The sequence below is a fragment of the Otolemur garnettii genome, unplaced genomic scaffold (assembly GCF_000181295.1).
Source record: "Otolemur garnettii isolate 467f Iridium unplaced genomic scaffold, OtoGar3 scaffold00022, whole genome shotgun sequence".
In the NCBI taxonomy this organism is placed as follows: Eukaryota; Metazoa; Chordata; class Mammalia; order Primates; family Galagidae; genus Otolemur; species Otolemur garnettii.
In genome coordinates this window covers 15,878,058-15,891,541 of record NW_003852417.1, presented here as the reverse complement: position 1 = coordinate 15,891,541, position 13,484 = coordinate 15,878,058, and the positions used below count along the sequence as shown (strand labels likewise).

Sequence of the window (13,484 nt, the reverse complement as noted above, 5' to 3'; positions counted from 1 at the left end):
GTGCAGGGGAGTTTGGTTTTGTTTGCTTCTGATGTAGAATGGTCAGGGCAGGCCTCGCTGACAGGGTGGTGTTTCAGGGAAGCCCTGGAGCAGGTGAGGAGGGAGCCTTCGGATATCCGGGGACACCTGTGTCAGACGTGGTATAAAGGTGGAGCAAGGGGACGGTGCATCTGGGAGGGAGGGCATGACAGGGAGCGTGGCGGGAGTCAGGGTCAGAGAGTTGAGGCATCAGAGACTGTGGAAGGGGTGCTGTCTTCCACCTGTAAGGTCAGAGGCAAGAGCCAGTGAGGGAATCACCTGCTGTGACGTGTATCTGAAAAGGATTTCAGAGGGCAAGATAGAAGCAGGGGCTCAGCGCCTGTAGCTCAGCAGCTAGCGTGCCAGCCACATACACTGAGCTGGTGGGTTTGAACCCAGCCCGGGCCTGCCAAACAATAACAACTACAACCAAAAGATAACCAGGTGTTGTGGCAGGCACCTGTAGTCCCAGCTACTTGGGAGGCTGAGGCAAGAGAGTTGCTTGAGCCCAAGAGTTTCAGGTTGCTATGAGCTGTGACGCTGGAGCACTCTACAGAAGGCAACATAGTGAGACTCTCTCTCAAAAGAAAAGGGGGGTGGGGTGGGTAGAAGCAGTGAGACCAGTTGCAAGGTGATAGTGACTCGGGCTAGGCTGAAGTTAGAGAAGATGATGATAAGTGGAATTTTACTGATTGATGGGCAGATTCTGTACACATTTTGAAGGGTGAGCTGAGAGGATCTGCTGACAGGCTGGGTGGGGGACAAGTTTCTGACTTGGGTGGCTGGTGGGATGGAGTTGCCATTAACCAGGGTGGGAAGAGGAGAGATAAGAGGCAAAGATCCGGAGTTTGCCTTGGGACATTAAGTTTGAGATGGCCGCTACATACGCAGGAAGAGGAGACCGATGAGATCAAGGGAGAGTGCAGACTGGATGGGCTGAGCGCTGGCATGGCGGTGTGTGCAGATGGGACACAGGCAAGAACCAGCTGGGGCTGAAAACCAAGCAAGGAAAACGTTTCAAGGAGGGATGAGAAGGGACTGAGAATCTGACAGATTTAGCAACACGGATGTTTCTGGGACTCTTGGCAAAAGTACCTTCCATGGAGGGGTTAGCTGGAAGGGTGAGAGGAGAGTTGGGAGACAGCACATTTCTTGTAGTTAATGAGATAAGTGGACATGTGAGGGACGTGCCCACTGTTAAGCTCTGTACAGAGGTCAAAGGCAAACGCTTAGCAGCTCCCTGCAGTGAGGGAGCCTCCCTGGCTCACGCTCTGTCCTGTCAGCATAGCTGCCGCAGATGCACATTCTTAAGACCCCGTCTAAGTTTTTACTGGGCTCTGCCCAAGGTATCTGTGAGTCATCCCCTCTCTGGGAAATGTTCTAGCCAGCAGCAACAGCTGGGAGAGTGGCACAATCCCAGGCCTGCTCTCAGCTGGTACCTCCTGTGGTCAGGGCCCCTTAGTCCTGTTCTGTGCAGCCTGCAGTAATGAGTTCCCGGTGTCAACAAGGAAATCTCCTGTACAGACGCATGTCATGCTGGGGGTCTCCTGTGAATGTCTCCTTTCCTTCCCTCTCCTAGCCCCTCAACCAGTCACACTGCCCCCTCTGATCCCTCTCTTCTCTGTCACAGGCTTATGACAAACTACGTGACCTTTGTGGTTGGGGAGATTCTCCTCCTGATCCTGACCACCTGCTCGCTGGCAGCCATCTTTCCCCGGGTAAGAGGCACTTTTCTGTTGGGCTCGGATAGCCCTGGAAGTAAGTGGCATCCCTGTAAAGGTGGGTGCTGATGGAGTTAGCCTTCTGGTTAAATCCTGATGGACTATCTCTGATAGGATGGCTCAGGCATTATCTATCTCTTTGTGCACCATTCATTTGCCACCAGCTGAGCACCCACCCTGGGCCTTGTGGGTGGGCTATGGGGCTGCAGTGTGATGACAAAGGCAGAGTCTGGATAGATGGGACCTGGGTAGAAAGACAGTGGCCCCGATTCTGAAGGCTTCCTCTTTTAGAACTCTGGACACTGGGCTGCCGGCAGAACTTTTGATCAAAATGATAAGAGAAAAGCAGTGTTTTAGGAAAATTAATCTGGCAGGTGGCTACCCAGGAGAAGCAGGTAGCTAGCCAGAGCAGCCAGCCCTGAACGTGTTCCCAGTGCTGGCCTTGCCTTTAGGAGCGAGAGCATGAGCTGCTGCAGCTTCCTGGGGTAGTCACTATATGCTCTGGAAGGGTTGTGATTTGGAGCCATCATGTCACACAGATGCCTTGAGTAGGACTGACATAGCACCAGGAGTCATGTGCTGTCGTCACAGCTCTGTGCCTGTCAGTTGTCAGTTGACCTGCATGCAAAGCACTCCCTTCTCGGTTCCTGGGACAGCCAGGGTCAGCCAGGGGGCAGTATGGGGGCAGCCATAGTGGTCATGACTGTAGGAGAAACGGCTGTTCAAAGGCTTGTGGCCCTTCAAATTCCCTCCTTGCAGGCCTTTCCTAAGAAGCTTGTGGCCTTCTCAACTTGGATTGACCGGACCCGCTGGGCCAGGAACACCTGGGCCATGTTAGCCATCTTCATCCTGGTTATGGCGAATGTTGTGGACATGGTGAGCTCCTGCTGTCCTTATTGAAAGGACACTTCATTCTCAGTGGGGAAGGGCTTCTTTGTGGGCAGCAGGAGCAGTCTGTCAGTCCTTTCTCCCACCACCAGATGCAGGTTTGGAGTAGCATCTAGGTTCCCAAACGGGGCCTTTCCCAAACTCCAAGAGCCTATGCCCAGTCCTGCACTAGGTGCTTTACATACAGTGCCTCGTTTAATCTTTGTAACAATCCTGAGAAGTTAGCACGAAGAAACTAAAGCTCAGAACGGTTAATTCACTTGCTCCAGGTCACACAGCCAATAAGTGACAGAGCCGAGAACTGAAGCAGTCCCGAATCCCAGACCTGCATTTCCTTCCTGTCTCCCTGTAAGGTGCACAATACTCGCAAGCGCTCTCACACCTTAGCACTCATTACCATGTGGCTGGTGCCAGGTGTCTGCTGGGGACTGGGGGGTTGTAATCCTGCTTCTCTATCACCCATCTGACACTGCCAGACCTTCCTGTAGGGGAGGTGGGGGGACAGCAGCTTCACAGAGCCCAAGTGGCTGCGGGCAGACAAAAGCATCTTCTGTTCTTTGTTCTCCTCTGTTCAGGGAGAGGTGGGAATAAGGGGGCAGAAAGATGCTTCTTGGGGAGAAGGGACAGGATTTAGAAGCCCAGACCTATTGATTTAGAACCACCAGGGCTTTATTGAGCACCGAGCGCTTGGAGCTCTGAGTGGGTTCTCTGGTCAGTTGTCACAGCCTCCTCCAGTCTTGGTGGTACCAGGTGCACGCTCTTAAACAGTCCTACCTGGTCTCAAATATGATGTTGGTCATACTACCTGCTGTAGTTTTCTTTAATAGTTTACTCACAAGAATAAATTCAGCAAAGAGATTTATTCTGACTTAGTATAAAAAGCTCTAGGACAGTGTGTCCAACCTTTTTTGCTTTTCTTTGGTGTTGGATATCATGAAAAGTATGCATGGACTTTTTTTTTTTTTGCTAATTTTTTTCATTAATGTTTATATATTTAATGTGTGGTCTAAGACAACTCTTATTCTTCTAATGAACAAAGAGGGGGTAAAAAAGGTTGGAGACCTCTATTTTAGGGCCACAACTCATCAGGACGCCAGCCAGAAAAAGGTGTTAGGAGCAGTGGAACCTAACATGCCCATGAGTTGCATGGTGCCCACTACCCAGGGGAGGGAAGCCCCAGAGCCCTTGCATGTCAGAATCCCCGTGGAGCCTATGCCCAGGTCTGGAGACCACTGTCTAACATGGTCACAGACTTGCTGCAGGACATCTGGTGATGCCATTACCCATGGAGGGGTAAAAACTAGGGAGGAATGAAACTTAGTACACACTAGAATTATACGCTGAGAACTTGTCCTAAGCAAGACAATCCCCAGTGGATTAAAGGTATTGATTCAAAAAGGTAGGCCTGATTCTCTTATGGGCGCACTTCCTACTAGCTGCATCTGCCTGGCAGTAAAACCCATGAGTAGACTCCAGAAGGTAGTGTCCCCCAGATGGAAGTGCCTGGGCAGAGCCTGGCCATCATCACAGGGAGGTCCACGGAGGCTTGCCGCCACAGCCCCTCCTGCAGTAGCAGCGTGGTGTGGGAAAGGGAAGAGCACGTTGGATTCGAAGCCTAAAGGCTTGGCTCCTAGTTCTGGCTTCACTACTTGCTAATTGTGCTGCTTTTGGCAAGTATGGCCTGGGAATTTAATATATAATAGGGGCAGAACTAAAAATACTTGGAGAATTTTTATGAATATCACATGGGATGATGGTAAAACTTAGTAGCAATTACTCACTTCTGAATGCTTATTTCCTGGTAAATTTTCCTATCTTTTGTGGTGTTTCTGAGGGAGCCCTGGGAGGTGGCAGCTGAACACACACTGCCATGGTGCAGCCCTCTCTGACCAGCTTCTGCTGTCTCCTTGCATGTGTTTCCCTCCCGATTGTCCCGGCCTCCAGCTTAGCTGTCTCCAGTACTACTCAGGACCCAGGAACGGGACGGCAGGGATGGACGTGGAGGGCGGCTGCCTGGAGAACCCCAAGTATTACAACTATGTTGCCGTGCTGTCCCTCATCGCCACCATCATGCTGGTGCAGGTCAGCCACATGGTGAAGCTCACTCTCATGCTGCTTGTCACGGGTGCTGTGGCCACCATCAACCTCTATGCCTGGAGCTCCATCTTTGATGAATATGACCACAAACGTTTTCAGGAACACAAGTAAGATGAAACCCGATTGGGGATCTGCACTGTCTCCTTCCTCCCACCCTCCAAGTTCCCATTTCAAGGTTGTGGGCTTTTACCGAGGTGGCTTTCTGCCTCTGGGGCTTGTCAAAGGCTCATATGGGAACCTGGGTGCATGGATTCTCACAGACATGTCACAGGGTGGCTAGGATCTGGGGAGAGTGGAAGATGGGGGATACCTCAGTGTGTGGCTCGTGGCGGGCCTGAGTGTGCTCTTATCTGTCCGGCAGCTTTCCTATGATGGCCTTGGAGAAGATGCAGGTCCTCTCTACTGCTGGGCTCAATGGCACTTACCGGTAAGGGCCACCTTCCCCCCCACTCTCCCACCGGTCTGCATTTAGGGACCTTCTTCTGGAGACAGGGAATACAACAGGCCAATCCCTGTGATCTCACGCTCCCAAAGGCCCGCAGTCTGGCATGTGTTTCTCTAGGAGGGCTGCAGCAGAGGCAGGATGGCTCTGCTATAGAGCTGCACATCTGGGCCTATAGAGCTGCACATCTGGGCCTATAGACCTGCACACCTGGGCCTCTTCTGCAGCAGGGACAGAGAAGCGCGGAGAGCAGCAGTGGGGTGTGGAGGGTGGGACACAGACGCTCATGGAGAATGAGGAAGAATAGCTGCATCTAACTGGCTGGCAGGGCAGACAAGTAGCAGGAAAATGAGCAAAGTAACACACTAGAATATCTGGATTCTACCCTCGCAGCAGTTATTGAGTTCTCTGTGGGGTCACAGACAGGTCACTTTTCCTGAGTCTTATATTCCATAACTAGAATTCTCTAAGGTCCCTTCCAGAGTTAAGATTTTGGCATTATATGATTCAGTGACTTGAAGAGACCTTCAAGGAAATTTGGCAACAATTAAAGTCTGACAATATCCAGTACAGTGGTAACTCCTACCCTCCAGGTGGGGATATAAATTGGTACAGCCATAGCAGAAAAAAATGTGAAGTTATTCAGTAAAGTTGAAAATAGACCCATGTCCTAGCAATTCTCCTCATACAGATATATGTATCTTAAGAGAAATTTATATGCCCCAGGATATGTATAAGAATGTCCAGAGCAGCAATGTCCATTGTAGACAGCCCCCAAAACAATGAAAACAACCCAAATGACATCAACAGTAAATGGATATATAAACTGTGTATATCCATCTACTAGAATACTGTATAGTAATGGAAATTAACTGTAGTTCTACCTGAAAATGGGGATGAAAGTTATAAAAAGCTATGGTGAAATTGGACCCCAGTCCTATGTCTCTTGCTTCTCCAAATTCCTACACAGGTAACTGCCTCTGACCAATTGGGCAATACAGTGTTTATTACCTTTAGGGTGTAGCCCTGATGTGAACATGGAATGTAGCAGGGAGGGCAGGGGTGGCTGCCTGGGAGTCCAGTGATGTAAGAACACGTTACCCTCCTGGGGATCTGGACTTGATGTGGAAGGGCCCAGCGTGACAGGAAACAGCACCGCCCTTCAGAGAGACTGACCTGACCTTCTTTGCAGTCTCAGTCTCCCCTTCACATCCCTCTCTGCCCAGCAGGCTGCCCCTGGTGCCTTCCAAGTACTCGATGACAGCAATGATGCTCATTATGACGCTGAGTTTTTACTATTTCTCCCGCCATGTAAGTGCCTGCACCCTCCTTTCCTCTTGTGCTCGCTGTGGCTAAGAACCCAAGCTCCTGAGAACCCTGGTTCCCGTTACCCATCATGGCACGTGACCCAGTCAAGCCACCACCTTTTCTGTATTCTGGTTTCTTCCTTGATTATGAATACAAGGAAAACAGTTCTGTACCTGTCCTCTGACTCCAGGAGGGTGAAGGAAGCTTGGGGCTGGGGCAGGAGAGGAGGGAATGCTGCCACAAAGGCCTGGTAAAATCTGTCCACTAGGCCAGGCTCCAGGCGTCTGCACTCACCTTGGTGCCAGAGGTCACTGGCACACTGACCATGGAGCCAGAAGAGAGAGAGAGGAAAAGAGGGCAGGAAAGGACCCAGAGGAGGACTACAGTTCCATGTTAGCGCAAGTGCCCCCCAGTGGACTTCCAGGGAAAGTACAACCTCCCCAAGTCACTTCTCAGCCAAAGGGACCCCGCTAGAAATAGGATTGCACATTGGCCTGGGAGATCCCCATTGCTGCCACCTCCACAGGACAGACCTATAGCTACAGTTAGATCCCAGGAGGCCCCACATACATGGAAGGCCCCTTAGATCCTGCTGTAATGAGAGGCCACGGTCCTCACTGAAGCCGTAGGGTGGGTAGGGTGGCCTTTCTGATCAGGTGAATCCTTTTGTGGTCTTGCTTCCCTTACCATTTAGCTGCTTCCCTTCCAGCTTTTCCAAGCAGAACCCCCCCATTCAGCACCCAGCTTAGAACACACATCTTGCCTTGTCTGTGTCCGCAGGTGGAGAAACTGGCACGGACGTTATTCTTGTGGAAGATTGAAGTCCATGACCAGAAAGAACGTGTCTATGAAATGCGACGCTGGAACGAGGCCTTGGTCACCAATATGTTGCCTGAACATGTGGCACGCCATTTCCTGGGGTCTAAAAAGAGAGATGAGGTGAGGGGGCAAGGCCTCAGGTGTAGCCTAGACCCCGGAGGCCACTGTCTTCTTCTGTCCCTCCTCTCAGGGAGCCCCCCTGGGCCTAGACCTTCTCCCTACGGGGGGACTGCAGGAGGGCTGGACCTAAATGGCATCAGTGCTGTAAGAAAAAGTGTCTCTCAGGCCTTTTATTTATTTATTTTTTATTTTTTTAAGAAACAGAGTCTTTCTTTATTGCCCTCAGTAGGGTGCCGTGGTGTCGCAGCTTACAGTAACCTCCAACTCCTGGGCTTAGGTGATTCTCTTGCTTCAGCCTCCCCAGTAGCTGGGACTACAGGCGCCTGCCAGAGTGCTCAACTATTTTTTTGTTGCAGTTTGGTGGGGACCAGATTCAAACCCGCCACCCTTGGTGTATGGGATCGGCGCCCTACCTACTAAGCCACAGGCACCGCCTCTTGGGCCTTTTATAAAGGGTACTGTTGTGAACGTCATTTATGCAGGACATACATCTCTGAGGCTGCATTTCAGAAAACAAGACCTTGGCTAGAGCCCACTTTTCTGTCGACTGTGGTCTTCTCAAAATAGAAGTTTCCACGTCCACTGTACCCTCTTCAAAACTGGGGCTGTTACAGGAACCAGAGAAGCTCTTTTATTTATTCAAAATAGTGAGAGCTACATTCTAATCATCCTAAGTTGGTATCATTGGAGAGGTGTGTGAATCCACAACTCTGAGCACACACCCAGGTGTGGAAGGTAGGCGCGGTCCTCTAGCACAGTGATTTTCAACTGGGGTGCCGTGGCACACTGGTATACTGGGAAAATTTTTAAAGATCATGATTTTCAAAAGAAGTTCAAAGCACAATATATTCTTTCTTTTCACTCTTTTTTCTGATCAACATACTTTAAATGTGCCTTGAAGTTTAACTATAGGGTTAAGTATGCCGTGAGATAAAAATGGTTGAAAAGCCCTGCTGTAGCACATCACCCAGCCAGACTCTGAGCCCTTTAGCCCTGCCTTTCTAGGAGCTGTACAGCCAGTCATATGATGAGATTGGAGTCATGTTTGCCTCCCTGCCCAACTTTGCTGACTTCTACACAGAGGAGAGCATCAATAATGGTGGCATTGAGTGTCTGCGCTTCCTCAATGAGATCATCTCAGATTTTGACTCCGTGAGTGTTCATCCTGCCTCCTTAGCTTGCACAAAGCTGGCCCATTCCAGATTACGTCCTAGGACAGGCTACAGAAGCCTAAGAGAAGTTCGAGTTACTCTAGACCAGCTATGTTTTCCCAGATAAGGTCCTCTGATAGTATATGGACTTCTGCAGCCATCTGTAACTGTGGGGTCTGTGTGGGTAAGCTGGGAGCCTGGGAAATCACAAGGTCACAGGATAAGGACTGGCCAGACAGGATCCTGAGGCCCCTCTGATTCCTCCTACCCTGTAATTCAGCTTCAGCAAACATTTATTAGGTAACTTATTTATTAAGGAAAATGCTTTTACAACCCTAGGAGACTGGCAATTTTATTTCAGTGTTAAGGTTGTAGAAACTAAGGCTCAGGAAGTTAGGAAGTTTGCCTAGGATCGTATGGTAGATAAGCAGTGGAATAAAAGCTTTTATAGGAAAGCATCTCTTGGACTCTAGGATGCTTTGTAGGGTCCTTGAAATAGGCACATCTGTCATTTAGATGGCTCATTCATCTGCCTTGACTCTGCTGACGGTTTTTTAATCCCGATCTCAGCTCCTGGACAATCCCAAATTCCGAGTCATTACCAAGATCAAAACCATTGGGAGCACCTACATGGCAGCTTCAGGAGTCACCCCAGATGTCAACACCAATGGCTTTACCAGCTCCAGCAAGGTAGCTAACCCCGATCCCTGCCCCATGGCTACAGGGAAGAGCTCCCTGAGGCAAGACACTATGTGGGAAATGTCATTACAAGAGTAAAGGAGAAGTTGAGAGCTGTTGTGGGAAGGGCTCAGAGACACACACCACCAGCACCATGTAAATAAGTATAAATATGAAGTAGGATTTATTGAGAAAGTTCAGTGAGCAGAGAACAGTACCACACACACACACAAACCCCATCACTGTTCTACAGCTTTGGACTAAAATTATTCACGTGCACTGTGGACAGGCCCTTCAAGGTTCTGTGCTCTCATAAGAACTGGGGAGCAGGAACCATCTGTACCATTACATAGTGATAAAAACTCCGAGGTGAGCTCTGTGAGACAGCTTCCAGGAGAGGAAATGAGCTGTGGGGACCCAAGTCCCAAGTACTGGGTTTCAGTTTTGTTAAGAGGGCTTGGCCACATACACTGGGGCTGGTGGGTTTGATCCCAGCCCAGGCCTGCCAAACGACGACAGCTACAACAAAAAAACAGCCAGGCATTGTGGGGGGTGCTGTAGTCCCAGCTACTTGGGAGGCTGAGGCAAAAGAATTGCTTAAGCCCAAGAGTTTTAGGTTGCTGTGAGCTGTGACGCCACAGCACTCTACTGAGGGCAAGGTAATGAGACTCTGTCTCAAAAAAAAAAAAAGTAAAAATAAAAAATAGTTTCGTTAAGATAAAGGCTTTTGCTCTGTCACTCAGGCAGAAGTGCACTAGGATCATCATAGCTCACTGTAACCTTGAACTCCTGAGTTCAAATGATTCTCCTGGCTTAGGCTCTTCAGGCTAGATTATAGACACATGCCACCACACTCAGCTAATTTTTCAGTTTTTTTTCTAAAGATGGGATCTCACTATGTTGCTGGTCTCAAACTCCTGGCCTCGAGCCATCCTCCCACCTCAGCCTCCCAAAGCACAGGGATTACAGGTGTGATCCAATGTGCCTCGCCCCAAGCACTGTTCTTAAAACATCGTTATCCTCTTTCACCTTTACGGCTGTCTCAGGCTGTCAGTGCTACTGCCACCTCTGCTACATGGATGAGGTTAAAGAAACATGTCTAAGGCAGGTCATCATCCTCAAATGCTTCTTATCTAGTTGAAGAATCCAGACAGGGTCACCTTCAGAGACTATCAAGCAGGCAGAGCTGCCTCATGCCTGACCAGACACGTACACACTAAACAGCTGAGCTGGGCAGGGTTTGTCTTCCTTACCACCATTCCTGAGTCTTTGCCCCCAATCTGCTAGAAGACACATGTGAACTCTGTCATACTGACAAGTTGGAGCTAACGAGATTGCTGACTCCTTTGTGGGAGAAAGGAAACAAAGTTTCAAACAACTAGGTGTAGGGATCCACTGCAGAACATGGCTAAGGGAAGGAAGGTGAGCAGGCTTTGCAGTCCCAGGGCTGAATGGCTCCTGACGCATCCTCTGGGGCTTTCTGGCACAGGAGGACAAGTCCGACAAGGAGCGCTGGCAGCACCTGGCTGACCTGGCCGACTTCGCACTTGCCATGAAGGACACGCTCACCAACATCAATAACCAGTCATTCAACAACTTCATGCTGCGCATAGGTGAGGGCTCCGGGCACCGTGTATCCCCTTGGATTCAGGGACAAGAGGCTTAGGAAGACTTGAGGCTTGTGGATCAGGGAGGTTCACACTCACAGAGCTAGAAGGGACCTGAAGGACCTTTAGTCCGGTCTCTTCAGGTCATCAAACTGAAAATCTGGTGAGATGGTCGAGCTATACCTGTCCCTGCTGTTTCCAGTGGCAGCCTGGCCTTCAAGCAGTCAGCAATCTGCCTTTCCAACGGGGTTTCTGTGGCTCTTCTCAGACCAGCCTGCCTTTTGAAAGGAGTTAACATCACCATCTCCCCCTACCGAAATCTCATTCCTTCTTGGTGAGACTCGAAACACCAGCAAAAGTGGGCCACTACTGTGCCAAGTTAGCAAATTGGGGGCAGCTGACATTTACCAAGCACACAGTAAGGTTGGGATAAATGGGACACACAACTTCTGCTGTCCAGTAACTCAGCCAAGTTTAACAAAGAATATGACATGTTACCTAACTAGGAGCTTTGTGGTAGGCTTAGGTGCCAAATTCCATAGAATGGCTTCTGAGAAAAGCTAATGACAGGATCTGGCAGGTGGCTGTACTAACGTTATGCCTCTACTTCAGGCATGAATAAAGGAGGGGTTTTGGCTGGGGTAATTGGAGCCCGGAAACCACACTATGACATCTGGGGCAACACTGTCAACGTAGCCAGCAGGATGGAGTCCACAGGGGTCATGGGCAACATTCAGGTACGTCCAACAAGGCTGAGAGTGTGCTCAGACTAAGGGAGTGCAAACAAAATCAGAATGGTTTTTGGCTGATGCACTATTGCCTCCTCACCTGGCCCAGAAGTCAGCCAGCAGTGCCATGAGATTAAGGGCAGGAGTTGCAAGGGATGCCTCTGCTATAGCTGCATTAGCAGAAGGGAGAACATGCTTGAACCCATTTGCAAAATTTAGGTTTAAGTTCTGGATGAGAATAACCCGCCTCTTGGTATCAGTTTCTTGACATCTTGTGTCGACAACACTTATCACTGAAGCAATGCTAATCTGTATCAACTTGGTCTGGTAGAAAAGGGACAGGGAAGGAGAGGACATAGGAGTAAAAGTTCCCAGACAGTAGTGCTGACACACAGGCTACCTGTGGCTGTTCCCATAGGGCAGTGGAGGTCCCACCGACCACCTGATGTTCTGTTCCTCTCATCTGCTGCCCGCTGGGGGTGGGATGGAAGGGCTTGGCCCTGGGAGGTTTGGAGGACAGCAACCAGGGTCCCAATGTCACCTGGGACCTGTGAACTTGTAGGTGTTAGCACCTTTGGGATCAGTGCTCAGCCCCAATCACCCAAAGCCCCTGCAGCCACCCCTAGCCTAGTCTCACCCTCTAACCTTAAGCCCTCCTGTGCTCTTCTCCCACCACAGGTGGTGGAAGAAACACAAGTCATCCTTCGAGAGTATGGCTTCCGCTTTGTGAGGCGAGGTCCCATCTTCGTGAAGGGGAAGGGGGAGCTGCTGACCTTTTTCTTGAAGGGACGGGAGAAGCCAGCTGCCTTCCCTAATGGCTCCTCTGTTACACTGCCCCACCAGGTGGTAGACAATTCCTGAACAGCCTTTGATCCCACAACAATCCAAATGGGAAGGGAGAATTTATTTTATCAAAGAAAGGCTTTGGAACAGGACAAATTATCAAGTCCCAACATTCCTGAATTGCTGAAGTGCACATTCACATAGACTTTAGGTTTAAAAATCTCCTCAAGCCTTCATTTGTTTGTGGATATGTGAGCTCTGAGGGTGGCCGTACTATTCCTCAGTGTGCCTGTAGTGTCCCCAGAGCAGGGGTCGTAGGCATAGTACTGGAATAATCCTTTCAGAGCCCTGGCTCCAACCCTGCCCTCCTTGCCCCAGGGCAGCCCTGGCCACTGTGAGCAGGAATGCAGCAGAGGTGGGATAGAACTGCCTGTGCCGCTGGGCTGGGAGCACAGGTGGGAAGCTCTGCTTCTGGTGGGAGCTGGGCAGGGCAGGACACTGCTGGAGGACATTGCTTCCCGCTGGAACTTGAAAGCAGTGCTTTCCTCCTGGAGACCTGGTTGTCTCCCCGTGGTCTGATTAGGTGAAATGGCCCTTGTCCCGATGTTCCTGATAATCTTGAAAGGTTCTTCTGGAACCCCTGTCACCTTAGTCATGAGAGCAGAAAGTGCAATATTTCCTTCCACCTGGTAGGGGGAGGGAAATTTATTTCTGAAAGAAAAATATATAAACAGATCTTCTACATTTATATTTTTAACCTTCTGTTTAAAAACACTTTCCAATATTGCCTTGCCTTTTGAGCTGTTGCTACAGTCGCCTTTGCTACTGCTTTAAAAGAGAATTTACAGGTATTGATAAAGAACAAGACTGTTTTATTAAAAGCTTTATTCATCCTGAGTGTGGTCACTGTGAAAATTCTGTTGACAATGCTTATCTGAGAAGGGCAAAGTGCTTTGCTAACTCCAGCCACTGGTCCTTACCACATGCTTGGAAGGCAAGGGCTTCACAAGTGAGACATCACTTTTATTCTTTTTGTTTGAGACGAAGCCTCAAGCTATCCCCCTGGGTAGACTGCCATGGCATCACGCTCACAGCAACCTCCAACTCCTGGGCTCAAGCGAGTC

At 49.8% G+C, this 13,484-nt stretch overlaps 1 protein-coding gene across 1 annotated transcript in view; it reads left to right on the top strand.

Moving 5' to 3' along the window:
* Window positions 1-12,688, top strand: part of ADCY3 (adenylate cyclase 3) — a 92,372-nt gene extending 79,684 nt beyond the window's left edge. Inside the window, 11 exon segments of the mRNA XM_012803722.2 lie at window positions 1,649-1,736; window positions 2,499-2,615; window positions 4,572-4,831; window positions 5,086-5,151; window positions 6,396-6,477; window positions 7,255-7,413; window positions 8,419-8,565; window positions 9,135-9,254; window positions 10,732-10,855; window positions 11,462-11,586; window positions 12,256-12,688. Coding sequence (XP_012659176.1) covers window positions 1,649-1,736; window positions 2,499-2,615; window positions 4,572-4,831; window positions 5,086-5,151; window positions 6,396-6,477; window positions 7,255-7,413; window positions 8,419-8,565; window positions 9,135-9,254; window positions 10,732-10,855; window positions 11,462-11,586; window positions 12,256-12,438 — 1,471 coding nt within the window. The 3' untranslated portion in view covers window positions 12,439-12,688.
* The last annotated feature ends 796 nt before the right edge of the window (window positions 12,689-13,484 follow it).